This window comes from Athene noctua, chromosome 19 (genome assembly GCF_965140245.1).
Source record: "Athene noctua chromosome 19, bAthNoc1.hap1.1, whole genome shotgun sequence".
Taxonomy (NCBI): Eukaryota; Metazoa; Chordata; class Aves; order Strigiformes; family Strigidae; genus Athene; species Athene noctua.
In genome coordinates this window covers 717,034-734,950 of record NC_134055.1, presented here as the reverse complement: position 1 = coordinate 734,950, position 17,917 = coordinate 717,034, and the positions used below count along the sequence as shown (strand labels likewise).

Sequence of the window (17,917 nt, the reverse complement as noted above, 5' to 3'; positions counted from 1 at the left end):
GGGGAACTGGCAGCGCCTCCGGGGACCTCTGCCAGCTCCAACCCAACCTCCTCGCTTTTCCTAATTCCCAGTCTGAGCCTCTCAAGCTGCAGCTCTCTGGCGTACGGGACATCCTTTGGCACATCTGCGCGGGCACCAGCTTTGGCGGGCGCTGGCCCAGCAGGGTGTCCCGCAGGAGGACGATGCTCCGGTGGCATCGCTGCCAGAGCCAGGGGTTGCCCAGAGCCACCCTGGCCCCGCGGAGCTGGGGGACGAGGCGTGGGGCTGGGGACACGCGCCCTGGAGGGCTTTCTGTAGCCGACAAGGACGCGGGCAGAGCACTTGCCCCTTGCTGGGATCGGTCTGGTGGGATCCTCTCCTGGGGAGAGTAAAGGCTGAACTGGGGACTCACACCATGGCCAAGACCTGGCCCTGCTCCCGGGTCAGGCTGCCCCAGCAGCGTGTGGCGCCGAGCCCGTGGCTCGCCGTGCCCATGGCTTGCCGTGCCACACAGCCTGCCGGGCCCGCCCAGCTCCTGCCCCTCCTTGGGCAAGCAGAGACCGTCACCCTGCGCAGAGAGCTGTCGCTTTGCGAGGGGGACCCACCGGGCACGGGAGGGGGGCAGCAGGCGCAGGGGGAGGGAGGCAGGGGCTGATCACGTGCCTCCCTGGGCATCCCTGGGCATCCCTGGGCATCCCTGCCCGCTGCCCCAGCCCGTCCTGGGGCCTTTCATCAGACCACAGAACATAAGGACTACAGGGCAGCTTCTTCAGGGGCCCCTTGCAGCCCCGGCAGCAGAGGGACCCCGGTGCCCCGGCACCCCTGTGTCCGGTGGCTGAGCACCCAGAGCCGCCAGGAGATCCCCGGCCTCCCGGGAGGGTGTTGCCGTCACCAGATGGGAGCTTGTTCGTGTGGGGTTGGGGGAGCAAAGGGGCTCTGGCGCTGCCCTCGCAGCCCCGTCTCTGTGAGAGAGGAGGGGGTCCGTGGCACGGGCCCACCTGAGCCTTCGCTGCCCCGCCAGCCCCCCGCCATTTATTATCCTGTCCTCATCCCAGAAATTACAAATGAGCTGCAACGGGGTCCAGAAAAATTGATTAGAGCGCAGGCTCGTTTGCCGTATTTGGGTGGAGAAGAAAATATGGCTGAGTGTGTCTGCTTAAAGTGATTCTCTATTTCCAAATATGAGAGAATTGAACATCTTTAAAAATCAATACAAAGCCACTTCAGCATAAACCAAGAGGAGATTAATACTTAACTCGTCTGGAAAAGGGAAAGAGAGACAGTGGAAAATGTCTCCAGAGGGAGAGACTCAATGAAATTTGAAGCTGCCTGTTTAATGCAAGAGGTAAAAGGTTTAAAATTAAAACCCCTCCCCCTCCATTAACTGGAAGCTAATGAGGTGCTGGAGAATTGGTATAATTTGGCATGGAAATGGGTTCTAATTTCTTTTTTTTTTTTTTGCTATGCCTGAGAAATTTTTCAGCCTGATGATTTCTGCTTGAGAGGAAGCAGCCAGGTATTTTCTGCAAGAACAAAGAGATCTGTTGGTCCAACAAAAACTTTATTAAAAGGCTTCGCAGTGCATGTTAAGCGCTTTTCCCCACCGGTGAGGATGACGGTAGCGCCCAGATTTAACAGAATTCTGTCCTCTTACCCACTCGTGTTGTCCCACCTTCCCCACGCGGTTCGGCATCGTCCCGTGTCGTGCTGAGGAGGCAGAAACACGTTTCGGGGTGTTTTGAGAATGGGTTGGGCTTTTCCTTGCGGGCAAGTGGGGACCTCGACACTTGTTTGCTGGAGTTACTGTGCTGGAGAGACCTGCTGCTGCTTCAGCCTTCCCAGGGACCCCTTGAGATCTGTTGACATACGAAAATAACTGATGTTGGATTTAAGTTTAGATCTTGACTCTCGGAAGAGCTGCGCGTGTGCTGCGTAGGTCAGTATGGACGGTGTGGTGGCGGCTGAACTGCTGTCAGGTTCTTCTGGGGTGAATTAACGTGGCATGTTGACAAAAATAACATTGCGTGTATTTTTATCTGGCTTACAGTGGAATGCATAAAGAGATTACAGTGATGACGGGGGTTTTTTGGTCGAATTTAAAGAATACATCCAATTAGAGATGGTGCTGAAACATTTAGATAGAAAAGGCCAGAGTGAAGGTTATGTGGATCGCCTTAAGCATGGCGGGCAGGGGGAGGCCGCGGGCAGGGGGAGGGGGAGGCCGCGGGCAGGGGGAGGCAGCGGGCAGGGGGAGGCCGCGGGCAGGGGGAGGCCGCGGGCAGGGGCAGGGGGAGGCAGCGGGCAGGGGGAGGCCATGGGCAGGGGGAGGCAGCGGGCAGGGGGAGGCCGCGGGCAGGGGGAGGCCGCGGGCAGGGGCAGGGGGAGGCAGCGGGCAGGGGGAGGCCATGGGCAGGGGGAGGCAGCGGGCAGGGGGAGGCCGCGGGCAGGGGGAGGCAGCGCAGGCGGCTGCTCCTGCCCGTTGTGCACTGTGGCCCTGCGAGCCGTTCGCTCCCGAGCAAACACGTTTCCTCGCGGACTTTGCCGGGAGAGCCCGACGCGCCGTTAATGATTGACCGCCCCGGGGGGGGGGGGGGGGGGTGCGCTTCTCCCCGTCTGTCCCCAGGAGCTGCAGCAGATGGGGGGTGCCACTTGGGTGGGATGCTCGCGGTGGGGTGGCCGCGGCAGTGGCCGGCCCTGCACCCCGTGGGTGCCCCCCAGCCTGCCCCCCCCCGACCCGCCGGTTCCCCGAAGAGCCGCGCCGGGGGTCCCGCGGGGTCGTGCTCTCCCGGCTTTAGGGCCAGGCGGGTTCCGGCCCCCCCGGGGAGACGCTTCCCGGGGCTGGGGCTCACGACGCCGGAGGATCCCGAGGGCTCGGCCCGGGCTGGCTGCGCGGCCGCGGCGGGTTTGGGGCAGGTGCCGGGGGTTGGGGGCCGGAGCTTCCCCTCCCGCCCCCCGGGATGCTGTAGCGAGTCCTGTGCCTAATTCCTGTGAAAATTAAACTGGCAGAGGAGGAAGGTGAGATGGGAGGTGAGGGGGGGGGGGGGCAGAGAGACCCGGGTGTTTTATCACCATGGCAACAAAGACTTCCAGGGAAAGGTGCTGAGGTTGTGAAGTAGATCATTTACAGTTTACTTAATAAAAAAAAATATATATATATATATATATATTTCCTGGAACAAGCTGTGTGCCGGCTCCGCAGTGCCAGAGGCAGGCTGCAGGGCTTGTGCCGGTCCCAGCTCTGCAGTGGGGGGGATGTTGATCCCTGGCCCCAGCGGGCTTGGCCCAGCTCCGAGCCGTCCCGCACGGGCGAGGCTCGCTAAGGGCTGGGAAAGGCAGAAAAAAAAGACGTTTGCAAGGAAAAAAAAAAAAAATCCTTCTCTCTGTTCGGGTTCGAAAGGGGCTGTAATGTAACTTCACCCCTTTAAAGAGCCCGGGGGGGGGGGGGGGGGGGGCGAGCCGTTTTCCCGAAAACCTGCGCATCGAGGGGGGGTTTTCGCGCTCGGTGCGCCGGGTGTCGAGGGGGGAGGGCAGCCTGGGAGGGGGGAAAAGGGGGGAAAGGAGAAGCGGTGGCCGTTCCGCGGGGCGCGCATCCCCGCTCCGCCGCCTGCGCCGAGAGCGGCTCCGCGCAGCCCCGGGAGGCGGCGCGGGCGCGGAGGCGGGCGCGGAGGCGGGCGCGGAGCCGCCCCCCCCCGGTCCCCGTGTGCTCCCCCCCCCCTCCCCGCAGGTACCGGGGCTGGGCCGGCGGCGGCGGCGATGTCCCGGCCGGGCGGCGGGATGCGGTCCCGGCGGGCGGGGATCCGGGCGGCCGTGGTGCTCATCGGGCTGCTGCACCGCTCCCGCAGGCAGAGCAAGGAGAAAAGGTGACCCGCGAGGGACCCCCCCGCCGCCGCTCGGGAGCCGCGGGGGCCGGGGCGGGGGTCGGGGCGAGCCGGCGGCAGCGCGGGGCGAGCGCGGGGAGGGGGCCGGGGGGCGGCGGCAGCGCTGGCCCGGAGCCGGGGGCGAGCGGCCACCAGCTCCCGGGGGTGTCTGTCTATATCTGTGCGCACACATACAATCCGTGTGTGCGTGCGGGGGCTGCGCCTCAGCTCCCCAAGTTGGCGTGACCCCCCCGCGTCTCTTCCCCGCGGGAGCCCGGCAGGGACCGCTCTGCTCCCGGGCTCGCCGGGTGCGCGGAGCCGCCCCACAGCTCGGGCCCCGCCGCCGCCGCCCGGGGCTTCGTCCTCCGCCGGGCAACGCCTGGCCACGGGCCGCTCGCCACCTCGGCCCCGCGTCGGCCCCGCGCTTACGGGCGGTTGCGGTTGTCGCCGGAGCTTTGCCCCGCTCTGCCCCGCGCCGCCGTGCCCTCGGCCGGGCAGTTTCCCCCGCAGGACTCTGCTGCGCCGGCAACTTTGTTGTTAAAAATCGTCCGAAATGGGCGCCCGGACCTGGGCGGCGTGCGGGCTCTGGGCCGGGCTGGCAGCCGTGCGGGCGTTGCTGCAGAGCGACGGGGGTTGCGTTTGGGGTTTTTTTTGTTTTTTTTTTTTTTTTTGTTCAATTTGTGATTTTGTACCCAAAGCGTATGAATGAAGAATGGATTATCTGGCATCTTTATTGTCGAGTATCCCCCCTCCCGCCCCCTCTAACCTGTGAGCCTGAAATCAGAGCAGGGCGCCAGGGGATGAAGCTTTTGCTCTTCGCCCTCGCACCGTTTCGGGTCACAGGGTCCGTACCCCGTTTTTCGGTGCTGCTGCTATGGGTGCTTTGCCCCGGAGAGTGGGATCTTGTGATGCTTTTACGACTCAGCAGTGGCCTTTGCGTACAGTTCGTTGTTGCTGTTGTTGCTTTGGGAGATTTTCTTCTCCTTTGCTGGGTTTTAGGTAGATCGTCAGAGCTGAACAGTTGGAAAAAACCAACCCGCAGGTCCTGAATGAAGAGCAGAGGTGGATGCTCACCCGAGCCGAGCCCCACCACAGCTGTGAGCCCCATCCTGCCCCGGGCTGGGGCACGGGGGCTGCGCTGGGGAGCCCCGGGGGGCTCGGCCACTCCCGGCCCTGCTGTTGCCCCTTGGCTTGGTTGAGCCAAGGGCCGTCCCTGCCCCAGCTCTGCCCGTGGGCTGCGGGCTCCAGCTACTTTTGGAGGAGTTGGGTGGCTTGGGGCTGGCCAGGGCCCCCCCGTGCCCCCCCAGTGCTCCGTGATCCGGAGCCTCTTCTCCCTCTTTTACATGCTGTGGGTAGAGAGCGTGTGAGTGCTGCGGGGGCCCGAAGCTCCCTGGAACACTGGCCGTCCCGTGCTGGCCTCACGGTCACCCTGAGCAAGACTCTTCCCACGGAGCCGTCTTCCCCCTTGGTGCCAGATTTCTATGAATGAGCTCAGCAAGACACTTGAGAAAAAATCTGGCTCTGAACTCCTGCAGAAATCTGGCCGGTCATGTGTGAGTCCTGGGCTTTTTAAATTTTTTTCCCCACCATCGTGTTGAACATAAACCCTCTCAGTGTGGCTTTTGCTGCGGGGTTCGCTGAGGACAGCGAGAGTCACACGGAGATCTCAAGGGGAGAACGAGACCCTGAGGAGGTTTTTCCCTGTCTGCTGTGGACTGAGCCTTCCTGGGAGCGATTGCAAGAATTCAAACAGTGCTTTACGGTGGTTGCTTCGTCTTATGCAAGCTGCCAGGGCCATCAAAGTGACATAATCTGCAGGAAAAGGAAGGGACTGCTAGCGGCATCGTCAAAAGGGACTCTGTTCCTCCACCTGCTCCTATTTTCTTTTTTTCCCTCCTACATTCGGTCTTTGTTCTGTGCTTGCAATTGAATTTTGCTGTACAGGAGCCATATGCGGGCCTGGCAGGATGGGTGGCAGCTGCAGGGTCCCCAGTGGCCCTGTCTCCCTTCTGCGGTCGCGCCCCGGCGAAGCGCGGCACAACCACCCCCCCTCGCCAGAGTGAGCTTTGCCTCGCCCCCCCGCGCCGCCAGCCGGCCCCACGTGCTCAGACTGGCGGGGAGCAGCTCCTGGCTCCCCTCCCGCTCCGGAAAGCGAAGATTTGGGACCGGATATTTTCATCTAAATCGCTTTTTCCTGAATGTCCCATGTGCAAGCAGGGTGATGCTGCGGGGCCACCCTCTCGCCGGCGGGTGGGTGCCCCGGTGTGGGCGCACGCCCCCGTTCGCCGGTCGGTCCCCGCTGCCGTTTAGGCGATGGGGAAGAAGGCGCAGACGTCTTGGCTCGCTGCCGTTTGGTTCGGGGCTGCTCGCGGGTGGTCTGTCTCCTGGAGCCACCGAGGGAGATCTCGGGGCTGCTGAAGTCAATTTTAATCCCCACTCGTTTCGGTGGGACGTTCCCCCGAGCAGCGTCCCGCGCGTTTCGGGCCTCTCCCCTCCCGCTCTGCCCCCGCCCCGGCGCAGGTGCCCAGGCAGGGACAAGTGTCCCTTCGCCCTTCGGCCTCGGCTCTGCCGGCGCTCGGAGACGCTGGTTTCTGGGAGCTGTTCTCTGCAATTTGCAAATTATTGAATCAGCTCTGAAGCGGCTGCCCAAGGCTCGCTGGCTCGTGTTTGTCAGGAATTGGATCAGACGAGCCTTCTGGTTTTTAAAAAGTCAGTGAGTGCCTTGGCTGATTTACCCAAATGCTGCGGGAAATCACCGCGTTCGCTCTGCTCCTGCAAGCTAGATCAGATGACAGAATCTGTAAATGATAAAATTCCCTTTCTGCCATTATTTGCATATCGAGCCCAGCTGTCCTGGCCAGACCGGGCGGGGAGTCCTTGGCCGGGTGGAAGGAGCCGGAGTCTGCAGAGGCGCAGGCAGAGCCGGGGCCAGCGCCGAGCAGGACGGGGGACGCGCGGCCGTGACCCGCACGAGCAGCCCAGGCAGCACGGCCCACACGAGGCGGGACGCTCCCAGCGACATTCTCAGTGCAGAGGAGTAATTAAAGCCAAACTCACTGGCAGTTAAATGTCACCTTGCTCTGAGCAGGGCTTTGGTTCCCTCCCGTGCGGACTGTGCGCCGGGGGGGCCGCGTGTGCACTCAGATGCAGGCTGGCAATTTGCAAATACATCATTTATTGCAAGAAATCTGGACCAGAAAATGCTGCGCTTTTGCTTTGCCGACTCTCAGGCTTCGCTGCACGAAGGTAACGCTTCAGGGTAGGGCCGTAACAGGGTAAATCAGTTTGTCAGGGAAGCTGCTCCGTGGCGGGGGCTCTGCCGGTGCCCGTTATAGCCCCGGCAGCGTCGTGGCACTGGGTGCCCCGGGTGGGAGCCGGGGCTGGGGCTGTGGCGGGAGCCCTGCAGCAGCGCGTGTCCTCTGCAGACGTCCTCCCCGGGATGAGTGATGATGCAGCGAGATCTGGCCTGCCTGGAGTCCCCGGGATTGGATGGAGAGCTGTTCAAAGTCAGGGTAAGGTGCTTCGTTCAGGCACTCACTGCAAATTTCCAAGTGTAAAATCTTAGCAAGGTGCCCTTGTCTCTGTTGGAAAAAAAAAAAAAAGTTTTTGGTTGTTTGTTTGTTTTGTTTTGTTTTTTTTCAAGAGCAATACGGAAACACTGTGAAAACTTAAAACTCTGGGCACTGAATATTAAATAAACTAAAAGGGAGCAGCTGGCAAGGTGATGCCCGTCAAGGACAAAAAAATGATGAGGCCAAAAATAGAGGCTGTTAATTTACAGGATAATCTTTGCTGCCCTTCTCAAGGATACAGCATCTAGACAGGCGGAACTTGTTGCTGCAAGAGTTTTGCGCCTCCTTGGGCCAGGTTTTGTCCACAGAATTAAGCGTAGGTGTAAAGGTAACCTGCAGTGCTCCACGTTTGGTTTACACAGCGTAACAAAAGGTGGAGGTAACCGCTTAGTGTGAAACACTTTGCCGTGTCAGATAAGATGTTGACATCTCCCCTTCCCACGTGGAAGTTATATGAATGTGCCGTCTCAATTTAGAGCCTGTCTGGTAATTCAGACGAACGAAACAAGGAGGTGGGATGCATTAGATGTTATTCATTAGGCTTTAGGCTGAGAAAGCGGGAGGGAAGCGTGTGCCTGGAGGCAGGGGTTGGGCCGGGAAAGCTCTGGGGGCTCTGGGGGTGCGTCAGCCCTGGCCCTGTGCTGAACGGGACATTCTAATCAGAATTTCCGTACGTTGGTGGGGTTTACCAGATCAGGATAAGGATTTGTAGGCGCTTTGGGATGTGATCAGGGATGCTCTCAGGACAAGAGAAAAACTTCACCTGCCCTCACTCTGTTGAGGACTCACCAGTGCCCACGCACTCAAAATGGGGGGAAAAATCCCCCTTTTCTCCCCCTCCAGGAGAAGCGGGGGGAGCAGCCCTGGCGGTGGGGGGGCTGGAGGCAGTGGGGTTCCCCCTGGGAGGGGGTTGGACCCATGCCGGGGTGGCAGCGCTGATCTCACGGTCTCTGTTAGGAAACCCCGTGGCTGGGCCTGCATAACTGCATTAAGGTATTTCCTTAATTAGATTTACTAAGTATGTAGGATTCTAATTCCTTCTTTTCCTTCTCTCTTAATTTGCCTAATGAGAAAAACAAAGAAATAAAATTACAGAAACCTGCTTTCTGGAAAGGTGGGTGTCTGCCTGTGCGGCCGTGCGGCTCCGGAGGAGGCTCTCGGCCATCCCGGGCCGTGCCCAGGGTGGGCTCGCGGGCGTCGGGGCCGGGCGAAGCCCCCGGGCACGGGGTGCTGCCCCCGGGGAGCGAGCGCAGCCGTAACCTTTGGTTCCATTACCGGCGCTGGAGCCGCGTGTCTCCGTGGTGCCGGGGAGAGGCACGTGGGGAGCGAGCGCAGAGGCCGTTCATTGGAGCTGTGCCGCGCCAAGCCCAGGCTTCAGCTCATCACACCCTTTCTGCTGTCCTCCCCCGCCCCGTCCTCGTCCCTCTCCCTCATTGCCCCCGTGCGGTGTCTGCGGTCGGGCTGCTCAGGCAGGAGCTGCGTTTTCTTCTTGCACTGCGCCGTCCTGGTGCCGGACTCGGTGGAAGAGCCGCGAGCGTTTGGGGAGGTGCCGCGGGGGTCCCGGTCCCTGCGGGGCGAGGGCGGCCGTCCTGCTGCGCGGTGGAGGCAGCGATGCTCACAGCTGCGGGCCACCGTCATCCCCGGCCAGCCGAAACCCCCGCGGGGGCTGAACCTCCCCGGGGCCGGTTCCCGGGGCCCTGCTGTGTGTGGGAGACGGGTGCTGGTGTCACGGGGAGCAGCTCAGCGTCCCCCAGCCCTGGCGTCAGCGCCTGGACCTTTGCTGCAGTTCGGGCTCCTCTCGTAGCCCTGGCGCCGGGCAGGGACGGGGTCACGGCCAGGAGCACCCGCTGGCACTGGGACTGTCCCCAGGGGAGATCCCGGGGGCTGCTTCTCCCTGCGAGCGCGCCGGCGCACGGGCCGAGATGTGCTCATCTTCCTCATGATTCATTTGTCATCCCATGAGGGTAATCTGTTTGGGAACGGGGCTGCCGGCCCTTGACCCCAGAGCTGACGGCAGGCTGAATCATCGGAGCCCGCGGCTGCCGTTTAACGTAACGTATTTCCAGTGCACGGAGGGTAATTACAAGCGGTGGCTGGTGAATGGGTTTGTTTTGCTCTCCCCGGCATTGCAGGAGCAGTTCCAGCAGTTTGGCCCCAAAGAAGCAATCAGCATGTGACAGAGGAACACGTTGTTAAGTTGTCTGAGTGATTTTATAATACTTAGAATATGATGCTATGGCAACCTGCTACAAATCCCAGATCAAATAAAATTATTTGTGTGCATCCCTGTAACTTTAATCTTTGCAAGGTCTGATACATTCTATGCCTTTGAGGCCACTGCGCAGATTAGTGCAATCAGGCAGAGCTCAGGGTTCAAAGCAAGGAGAGCAAAGGATGAGTGGTTTTCTCCAGATCAGGCTGTGCTTTAGTGTCCTAGAAAGTCAAAGAGCAAACAGGAAAAATCTGTCATCTTCGGCATTTTTTCAGCAGCGGAGTCATGGTGGGTTTGTGGGGAGGAGAAGGGGAAGGAGCCTGATAAACAATACGGATGGGCAGGACGTGAATTCTGCAATCGCCCATACGCTGTCCCATGTGGTTTTAATTCAGATCTTGCACTGAAAAACTGGAAGATGCTGAAGAGCTTAAATGAGGTGTAACGGTGGAAGGCAAATTTGACCTGCTCTGATTTAAAAGAAAGAAAAAAAGATGTACGTTGGTTTAACGTAATGTAAAATGTCAGTCCTTGTCGGGGTTGACGTTTGGACACAAACCTCTGGGAGTTTCCCCCAGTGACTCCAGCTGCGGGGGCGCAGGGACGGGTGTTGCTTCGCCTTCGCCCCTCGCAGCCGCGGGGCAGATTTTCCCTCCGTTGCATCGAGCCCGGAGGCCCCGGAATCCCCCGTCCCCCTGCCTGCAGCTGCCTGCGCCTCGGGAGGAGCCCGGCAGCACCTCCAAGCCCAGGAGAAATAAATCCCGGTGGCCGGGCCCCGCTGCCCACATGCCTGCGCTGCCCCAGGCTCTGGGAAGTGCCATCAGCAATTCATTACAAGAACCGGAGGGTTTGGCCTGCGGGTCCCAGGGGCCTGTGAGCTGGGTCCCCGCGTGCCAATCCCCCGCGCCCCGCCTGGGCTGGGTTTACCCCTCCGGGATGGATTTATGGGCTTGAACTCCAGCCCTGGATTTCCCCTGACGTCCAGCCGATGTTCCCCTGGCTACAACCGGAGTCCATTAATTCTCGTTCCTGGGTCGTTGACTAATGAGCGCTATTGATCCTCGTCCTGCTCGTCCCTTCCATCCCTTGGCCACCGGCGCTGCCGCTCCCCGCCTCTCCCATCTCCGTCCGTGCGATACGTTACGGGCACAGGGGCTGGCAGCCCCCCCAGCCAGACCCCCCCTGCCAGCTGCAGGGATGCATCTCCAGGCACCGCTGGCTCCGGCCGCGTCCCAGCCGAGGGGGGCAGGGGCGGGGGGCAGGACCCGGGGTGGTGGGGCTGGCGGCGGGGGCAGGCGCTGTGGGGGTCCGGGTGTGCACCCTCTGGCAGGAGCTGCCCGTTTCAGGAAGGGCCCTGGCGGGCATCGGTGCCATCCCGGGGCGGGCTGCCATGGGAACCAAACCTCGTTACTGCGAGATAAACAGTTGGACATTTTGGCCCGGTTTCCGCGGGACTAACCTGGCAGGGACGAGAGGAAACTAAATTAAATCTCAGATTTTCTGACTCCCAGAGTAGCATCTGGCAGCGCCGCTGCGAGTGGCGGCTTGGTCGTCTGCCTGGGAAGCTGTTGGTGTGAGAGGGACGGGGTGTTTTGTGCAGATCATCGGTGGAGGGCCGAGGTTGTGCCTTTCCAGGGTTTAGGGGGTGGGGGTGGGGGAGCCTTTTGTGGCGGGTCTGTGGCCTGGGGGCTGCTCCCCCCTTCCCTGGGGTCCCACATCCTCACGACGCCTCTTGCTACCTCCGGATTCAGCGCCTGGGCCGGGTGCCCTGCTAGCGGAGGGGCCCCCGCCCCTGCCAGACCCGCACCGGGGTGTCCCTGGGTCTTGTGCCGGTGTCACTGAACCAGAACCCTCCTCCGCCATCCACGGCACCCCGGGTGCGGGCTCAGATCCTGCCCAGGCGTGGAGGGTGCCAGATGGAGGGAGCCCGTGGGGATGGGTTGTCATGGAAACTCAGCCCTGCTGTCCCTGCTCCAGCACCTTCCACACCCCAGCCCCGCAGCCGGGCTCCGGGGACGGAGTCGGGGCGCTGGGGGGGCAGTGAGGGGCCGAGCCCGCCCTGGGCTCCTCAGATGGCCGTTATCACCTCTGATGCTGTCCCTTTGGCTTTTGCTCAGACCCGAGATGCTGTTTTCCAGGCAGCCCACACGCCCGCAGCTTTGCCAAAGAAGATAAGCCCTTATCTCCCGCCTGGCGCTCTTGCTCGGGGCGCGGGGCAAGCTGACACACGCCTGCCTTTGGTTTTTCAGGAAACAGGAGCTGCTGAACAGCACGGATGCGGCCGGCCCGGAGCGGCCGCTGTCCCCCCCGCTCACCGCACCGCCGACCATGAAGGTGAGTGTGCGGGCGACGTCGCGCCTGGCCGTGGGCGCCCAGTCCGGCCGAGGCGCCGGTTTTGGAAACCGGAGCTGGTGAGGAGCGGCACTTCCAACGCAGCGGCTGTACGGATTTGGGCTGTTCCCGAGGCAGCAGCAGTAGGTGGTTTCTGGAGTTCAGCCTGCAGCGTGTTCAGGCGCCGTCAGCGGCAGCGGGGCGTGCGTGCCGGCGGGCCCCATCCGGCGCTGCCGCTCACGTTATGCAATCACAGGCGGCGGTGCCAAGCGGGGCGCAGAATCCCGGTGCTGTTTTCCTTCTAATAACCCGCGCTGGGCGCCAGCGCGAGGCAGACGCCGTGTCCCCGGCAGGCTGGCACTGCTGCTCGCTCCTGCCAGCACCGCTCGGGCGCTGCCGTTGGCCATGGCGGGGGCAGCAGGTCGCGGGACACGGCGCTTCCCCTCCGCCCTGCCCGTGCCCGGCCGGCCCCGCTGCGCTCTGCCCTTCCTGCAGTTTTCCCAGACCCAATGGAAGAAGGTCACGAGCAACCCAGTCAGACCTGGAAGCTGGTCCTGCTTGAGCCAGGCTTAACTGGGCACCTCCACAGCTCCCAGTGATCTCACTCAAACAGTCTCAAGCGAGCGGGGAGCGTGCAGCCCCGGGCCGAGCTGGGCGATGCAGAGAGCCGGGGTGGTGCGCTGGGGCAAAGCTTCAGAGCGAGTTCAGCAGGAAAAGTCAATCTGAGATGTAAAAATGAATGAGAAAACGGGATAAAATGCAACATGGGTTCACCAAAAGTAGCTTCTGTCAGAGTAACCGCAGACGGTTCTGCAAGACCAGAGTTTCCAGACAAAGGCAGTTGTAGCTCTTCTTCCCGGGTTGCGGCAGAGCGCTCAATATGCTGCCACCCGGCAATTACTCATTAAGCTGGGGGAGATGAGATGGATGTGAGGATTACGAGGTGGCTGAGAACCTGGTTAAATGGTTGTTAAGAGCAAGTGGGCTTGGAAACAGCGTACTGAGTTGGAGGAGTTTATTAGTGGAGCTTCTGACGGTTTGGCTTATTTAAGGTTCTGTGTGTGACCGGGGTGCACAGAGCGGGCGGGAGCCGTCACCATGCACTGGTGACACGAGCTGCGGCACCTCGTCGGGCTGCAGAGGAGGAGGGGGGGTCCTGGGGGGGGCGTGTTGAAGCCTGGAGTGAGGGGAAGGAGCGGGGATGCACCTCCAGGGAGAGCCCGCTGGCAGCGGGGCCTTGTCCTGCCGGCACCGTGGGAAAGGGGGGGAGAGGGTCGATCCCCCTGCGGGCACCCCGGGCAGGGGCCGTGCGGGAGGTGCCACAGGTGGGACTTTGTGTGACCGTGAGCGCTGCGGCCCTGCAGCGTCCCGGGGCTCGTCCTGCCGCCGCGCTCCCTCCCGCCTCCCCAGGCTTTGCAGCAGCACCTGCGCCCTGAGAGGTTCTGCCTTTGCCCTCGACGCGGTTTGAGTGGAAATTCTGCCTTTTAACGAGCCCGCGAGCCGAGCAGGCTGAGCCCGGCTGTGCGGGTGTGGAGGTGGCCCCCAGCGCCGGGGTCTGCGCCCTGCCCAGGCGCTGCTGCAGGAGGGGTTGTGGGGGGCGAGACCCCCGTCACGCCACGGGGGGGGTGCGGCTGCTCCCCGGCTGGAGCCGGGGCGGTGCGGGGCAGCGGGAGGTTGGGCTCTTCAGTGGCGTTTAAACCTCAGCCCAAGGCTTCCCTTGGCTCCGGAAACTTGGCATGGAAACCTGTGGGGAGCCTGGCGTGGAAGAAATGTGTGGGTGCTCCTCCAGACGCTTCAGGTAGCGCAAGCATCCCAGAAGCAGCTTCTTCATCTCGAAATGGCAAATGGCAAATGCCATCGGGAGCCGCACGGGCCCGTCTCGCTGCGGGTGCTGTGGCTGGGGGAGAGCCCGCTCGGACTTTGGCCAAGGACACGCTGGGGGACTGGTTGCCACGGGCAAGGCCGGAGGCTGCCTGTTTCATTGTGGGTTCTTCGTTTTCATAATCACCTAATTAAAGCAATTAAAAGGTGATTACTGACTGGTTCTGCTTTACAGCAGGATTAAAGGGCTCCAGAATCTTTTGCAGATGGCACAGGTTGTTCTTTCGGAAAGGCGAGGCCGAGCTGGGAGCCCGTGGCATGTGCTCCCTCCCTCCGTCCCTCAGTCCCAGGTGCCAGACAAATAAATCCCTCAGGTCCTCAGGCCGGGGGCTCTCTGGGGGCCACTGGTTTGGTTGGTGTGTCTGCCTGTGGGGAGCTTCCCGTGCCCCTGCTGCCGCTTTGGTCTCGGCTGCCGTCAGCTCCTGAAGGCAGGGACTGGTGTGTATTTGCTGCTGTTTAAGAGATGGAACTGGAGGTGCCTGGGAGAGGAGATGTCAGGGATTAAGGAGCCATCAGCCCGATGAAGGGAAGCCCGGGGTGACTTTGTGGATGGGAGGCAGAGACCTGGTTCTTCTGGAGATGTGGGCTCGGTCCCCTGACCGCGGTGGTCAGCGCGGGGCGTAGCCGAGCCTGCGATGCGACGCTGCACAGCACGAGGGCTCTGAGTCGGTATCCTCGGTGCTCATCCTGCTCTGCCCTGCTCTCGGTGGACTTTAAGGTGTTTCCCAGAGATCTGTGCAGGACCGCGTGTCACAGGGAGGGACAGGGGGTAGTGTGGGTGCTGGGAGCAGGGACAGGAGCAAGCCCCCGCCAGCTGAGCCTGCCCGTGCTCCGTCACAGGAGTTCCGGCCAAAGCCCTCGTGTCCTGCCTCCTCCCCGGGTCGGGAAGGCCCCGCTGGTGCCGGTGCCCGCTCTGCCACTCCCGGCTCTGCAGGTTGGGTTGTCCTGAGCTGACTCTGAGAGGATTTATGGTTGGGATTAGTTCAGCTCCTTCGGAAGGGCTGTGGCTTTTTTGTGCACACAGATTTCCAGCTGGTGAGGTTGGATTTTCTGCCTCCTGGCCAGCGCTTGGTTCCCACTGCAGCTGTCCCAGGCGAGTGCCCTTTTGAGGGGCACAGCACATCTCCTCGCAGGGCCGTGCATCCCACGCGGGGCCGTGCATCCTGGCAGGCAGCTGCCCGTCCCCTGCAAACCCTCACCCGCTTCCTGCCCAACCTGTTTGGGGCTCTCGGCCTCCCAGGGGAGCCACCCTTTGAAATAACAAAGCAGCAGTCCTGCCGTGCCTCCGGCTTGGAGAAACATTAACGAAGGGAGGTGTCGGGGCTGGGGAGGGATGGCTGGGCTGGCACTCGCCCGCTCACGCCGGGTGCCCACGAGGAAGTCCGGTGGTGGCAGCAGCCGTGGCTGCACGGCCCATGCGGGGGGGACGCCGGGAAGGTGATGGATTTCTTACAGGACCTGCTGGTGAGTGCTGACCGACCCACGGGGGGAGCACTGGGAGGGTGCCCTGCTGCTCCCTTCTTGGCAGCTCCCGCCTGGCGCAGGGTTTTCTTTCGGGGTGTCGTTCTCTGCAGAAAGCTCCCGAGCAGGGACCCACCGGCTGGGCTGCAGCTTCTGCTCTGAGCACTTCTTGTCTGCAGGCGCCCCTGAACTCGCCCCGGGGTGGTGGCACAGACGCTGTTCGCACCCAGTGTCTTCCCTGGTGCTGTTGGAGAGGAGTCGTTTCTGAGCTGAAGCGTGGGGACGTGGCTATCCGTCCCCTCTCACGCTGCCGGCGTCGCGTGCTCAGCGGCGAGGGGTGAGGACACGTGAGCAGGGACGGAATAGCCACTAAACCATTTCGGGTCAAATATTTTGCATTTCTGAGGTTGTCAGGACAAGCTGCTGGGCAGGTTTGTCCTGCCAAAGGTGGCAGGGGAATGGCTGTCGCGCTGGGGTTGCCCCCGGTTGGGTTCAAGTAGATGGAGGTTTGGTTTGGAGCAGAGTCTGGGGGACCTGAGCGGGGTGAGCGTAATCTTTCTGACATCTCGTCCTGCCAGGCGTCACAAAGGTGTAATTGTCTCCACTTTAATTGCCAAAATATTTGTGGCCCGGTAAAGTTGGCTTTAAGTATGCATAAATCCCCGCAGGGCGCAGACTGCTGTCTGCTCTGTTAAACACGTTTTCTGCTGGAACTTGCTCTGGCAGGTGGATCCGGTGCTGCCGTGGTTTGGTTCTCGGGCTCTGGCTGCTGGCAGAGTGGGGCCTGGAAACATTTTAATTGACTCAAAGCACGTTTGTCCCTCGCAGAGACCTAAAGATAAACCAGAATCTAAACCAAGCTCAAAATAAGGAAAAGCCTTTTTAAAGTGCTTCCAGCTTTGGGTTCTGAGCCCGGGGTTCGTTTTTCCTCCCAGAGGTGCAGTAGATAAAACCGGGGCATAGTCTGAAGCTGTAAACACGGCCAGGGCTGTGGCCGAGCCACGGCGGTGCCCGCCTGTGCTGGCAGCCTCTGCCGCCGTCCCAGCTGGTGTCACCGAGGGCACTCGCTAGGCTGCTCGTGCTGTAAAACTAACCTGTGCTCCCCACACTCGGTAAAGGACATCTCTCAGAGGTTTTCCTTTGGTCTTCGCCGGATTTTCTTTTCTTCATCTCCTCCTCTGTTTATTTATCTCTTTTTTGTCTTTTGAGAAGTTGAGTCTATTCTAAGAGCTCACTAAATGTCACCCCCCACCGTGCCTTTCTCCTTGGTACTGTGGCCCTTTCTGCCCCAAACCTCACATCTTTCTGCAGACTTTTCTCATGGCCGGCAGCACCGGAGCTGCTGATCCCGCTTTCTGCTCTCCCTCCTGGACCGGCAGCATCTGCCGTGGCCCCGGCCTCTCGCGAGCCCCTCGGCTGCAGCTGGAGCGTGGCTGGTGGTCGGGCTAGAGATGTAGGGGGGAGGATGAGGGAGAGGAGGGGCAGGGCTGCTGCATCATGTCTCCAGAAAAGCCACTTACTAGTTTACTGGGAGTGCCCCGACATTTACAACCGTAGTTTGATAATTTATTTGTGTGCGCTTGAGGGCAGGAAAGGCAGGATGAGGGACCAGAGTCATCCGGCTGCCGTTCAGCAGTTGCTGTGCTGAGGGGTGACCCCACGGGTGCCCAGGGAATCAGGAGGCCAGTGCTTGCTTGTGGAGCACCACTTTCCCCAGGGCTGTGCGTGCTGGTGGGGCCGTGCCCGTGCCAGCCGGACCCATCTCTGTCCCAACATCATGGCAGGGCTGAGCGGGAAGGGCGGCTGGTGCCTGCCCAGCGCCAGAGCAGCTCAGCAGGGTGCTGGCTGTGGCCAGGACCGGGCCCCTTTGGGCAGCGCAGGGAGGTCAGGGCAGGGACAGGGTTTCTGGCAGCCTCCCCTCGCCCCGGCGCAAGCGCAGCCGGGCAGGACAGACGTGGCTTTGGCACCTCACCTGGAGAGGCTGCGGTGGGCTCTTCCCGGCCTGGGTTTGGTTCTGCCGAAGGCACAGGAGCCGCGTGCTCCACGTGCCCTGTGTGTGCTGCAGCACCTTGGGGTGCTCAGGGGCCGCACAGCTCCTGCAGCCGTTAACCTGCAGCGGCGTGGCCGGCACCTCCGCAGCCGCTGCAACGCAGAGCCCAGGGCTCACGCCTCTCAAGGTCGGGGTCACGGGGAGGGCTGCTGTAGCTGTCTCATTTGCCAGAGTATTTATTTGCTTTTTTTTGGATCGATCGGTCTGGGCCTGTTTCATTTCAAAAGGCAAGTTTTTTGTGGCTGGTTTGTGTGCGCAGGTCCCTGCCGGGGCACCCACGCCCCGTCCCTGTGCCCGCGGTGGGACCGGCTCTGCCCCACATCCCCGTGCCCTCACAAACCCCGCGCCTGAAGCCGGCCGGGTTTTCTGCCCGCCTGACCCCCGAGATCCAGCGCCCGCTGTGCAGAAGCGAGCAGCCTGTCGTGGAGCGGCGGGCACCGGCACTGCTGTGGTTAGAAGGAGAAATGGCAGAAGAACCATTATCAAACCGTACGCAGAGCGGGCTGGGAAGCTGCCAGGGCTGCATGTTACTGGCCGTGGTGAGCTGCAGCGCGAAGCCCGAGCTCTGAGCCGG

At 61.6% G+C, this 17,917-nt stretch overlaps 1 protein-coding gene across 4 annotated transcripts in view; it reads left to right on the top strand.

Annotated features, from left to right (window-relative positions):
• RAP1GAP2 (RAP1 GTPase activating protein 2) overlaps nt 1–17,917 on the top strand; it is a 71,634-nt gene that overhangs the window by 32,931 nt on the left and 20,786 nt on the right. For 2 of the 4 annotated variants that reach the window (XM_074922494.1, XM_074922493.1), the window contains exons 1-2: nt 3,733–3,839; nt 11,870–11,954. In XM_074922494.1, coding sequence (XP_074778595.1) covers nt 3,733–3,839; nt 11,870–11,954 — 192 coding nt within the window. Of the gene's footprint in view, nt 1–3,732; nt 3,840–11,869; nt 11,955–17,917 lie in introns of those variants that run through there. The other 2 variants (XM_074922492.1, XM_074922491.1) reach the window with 1 other exon arrangement.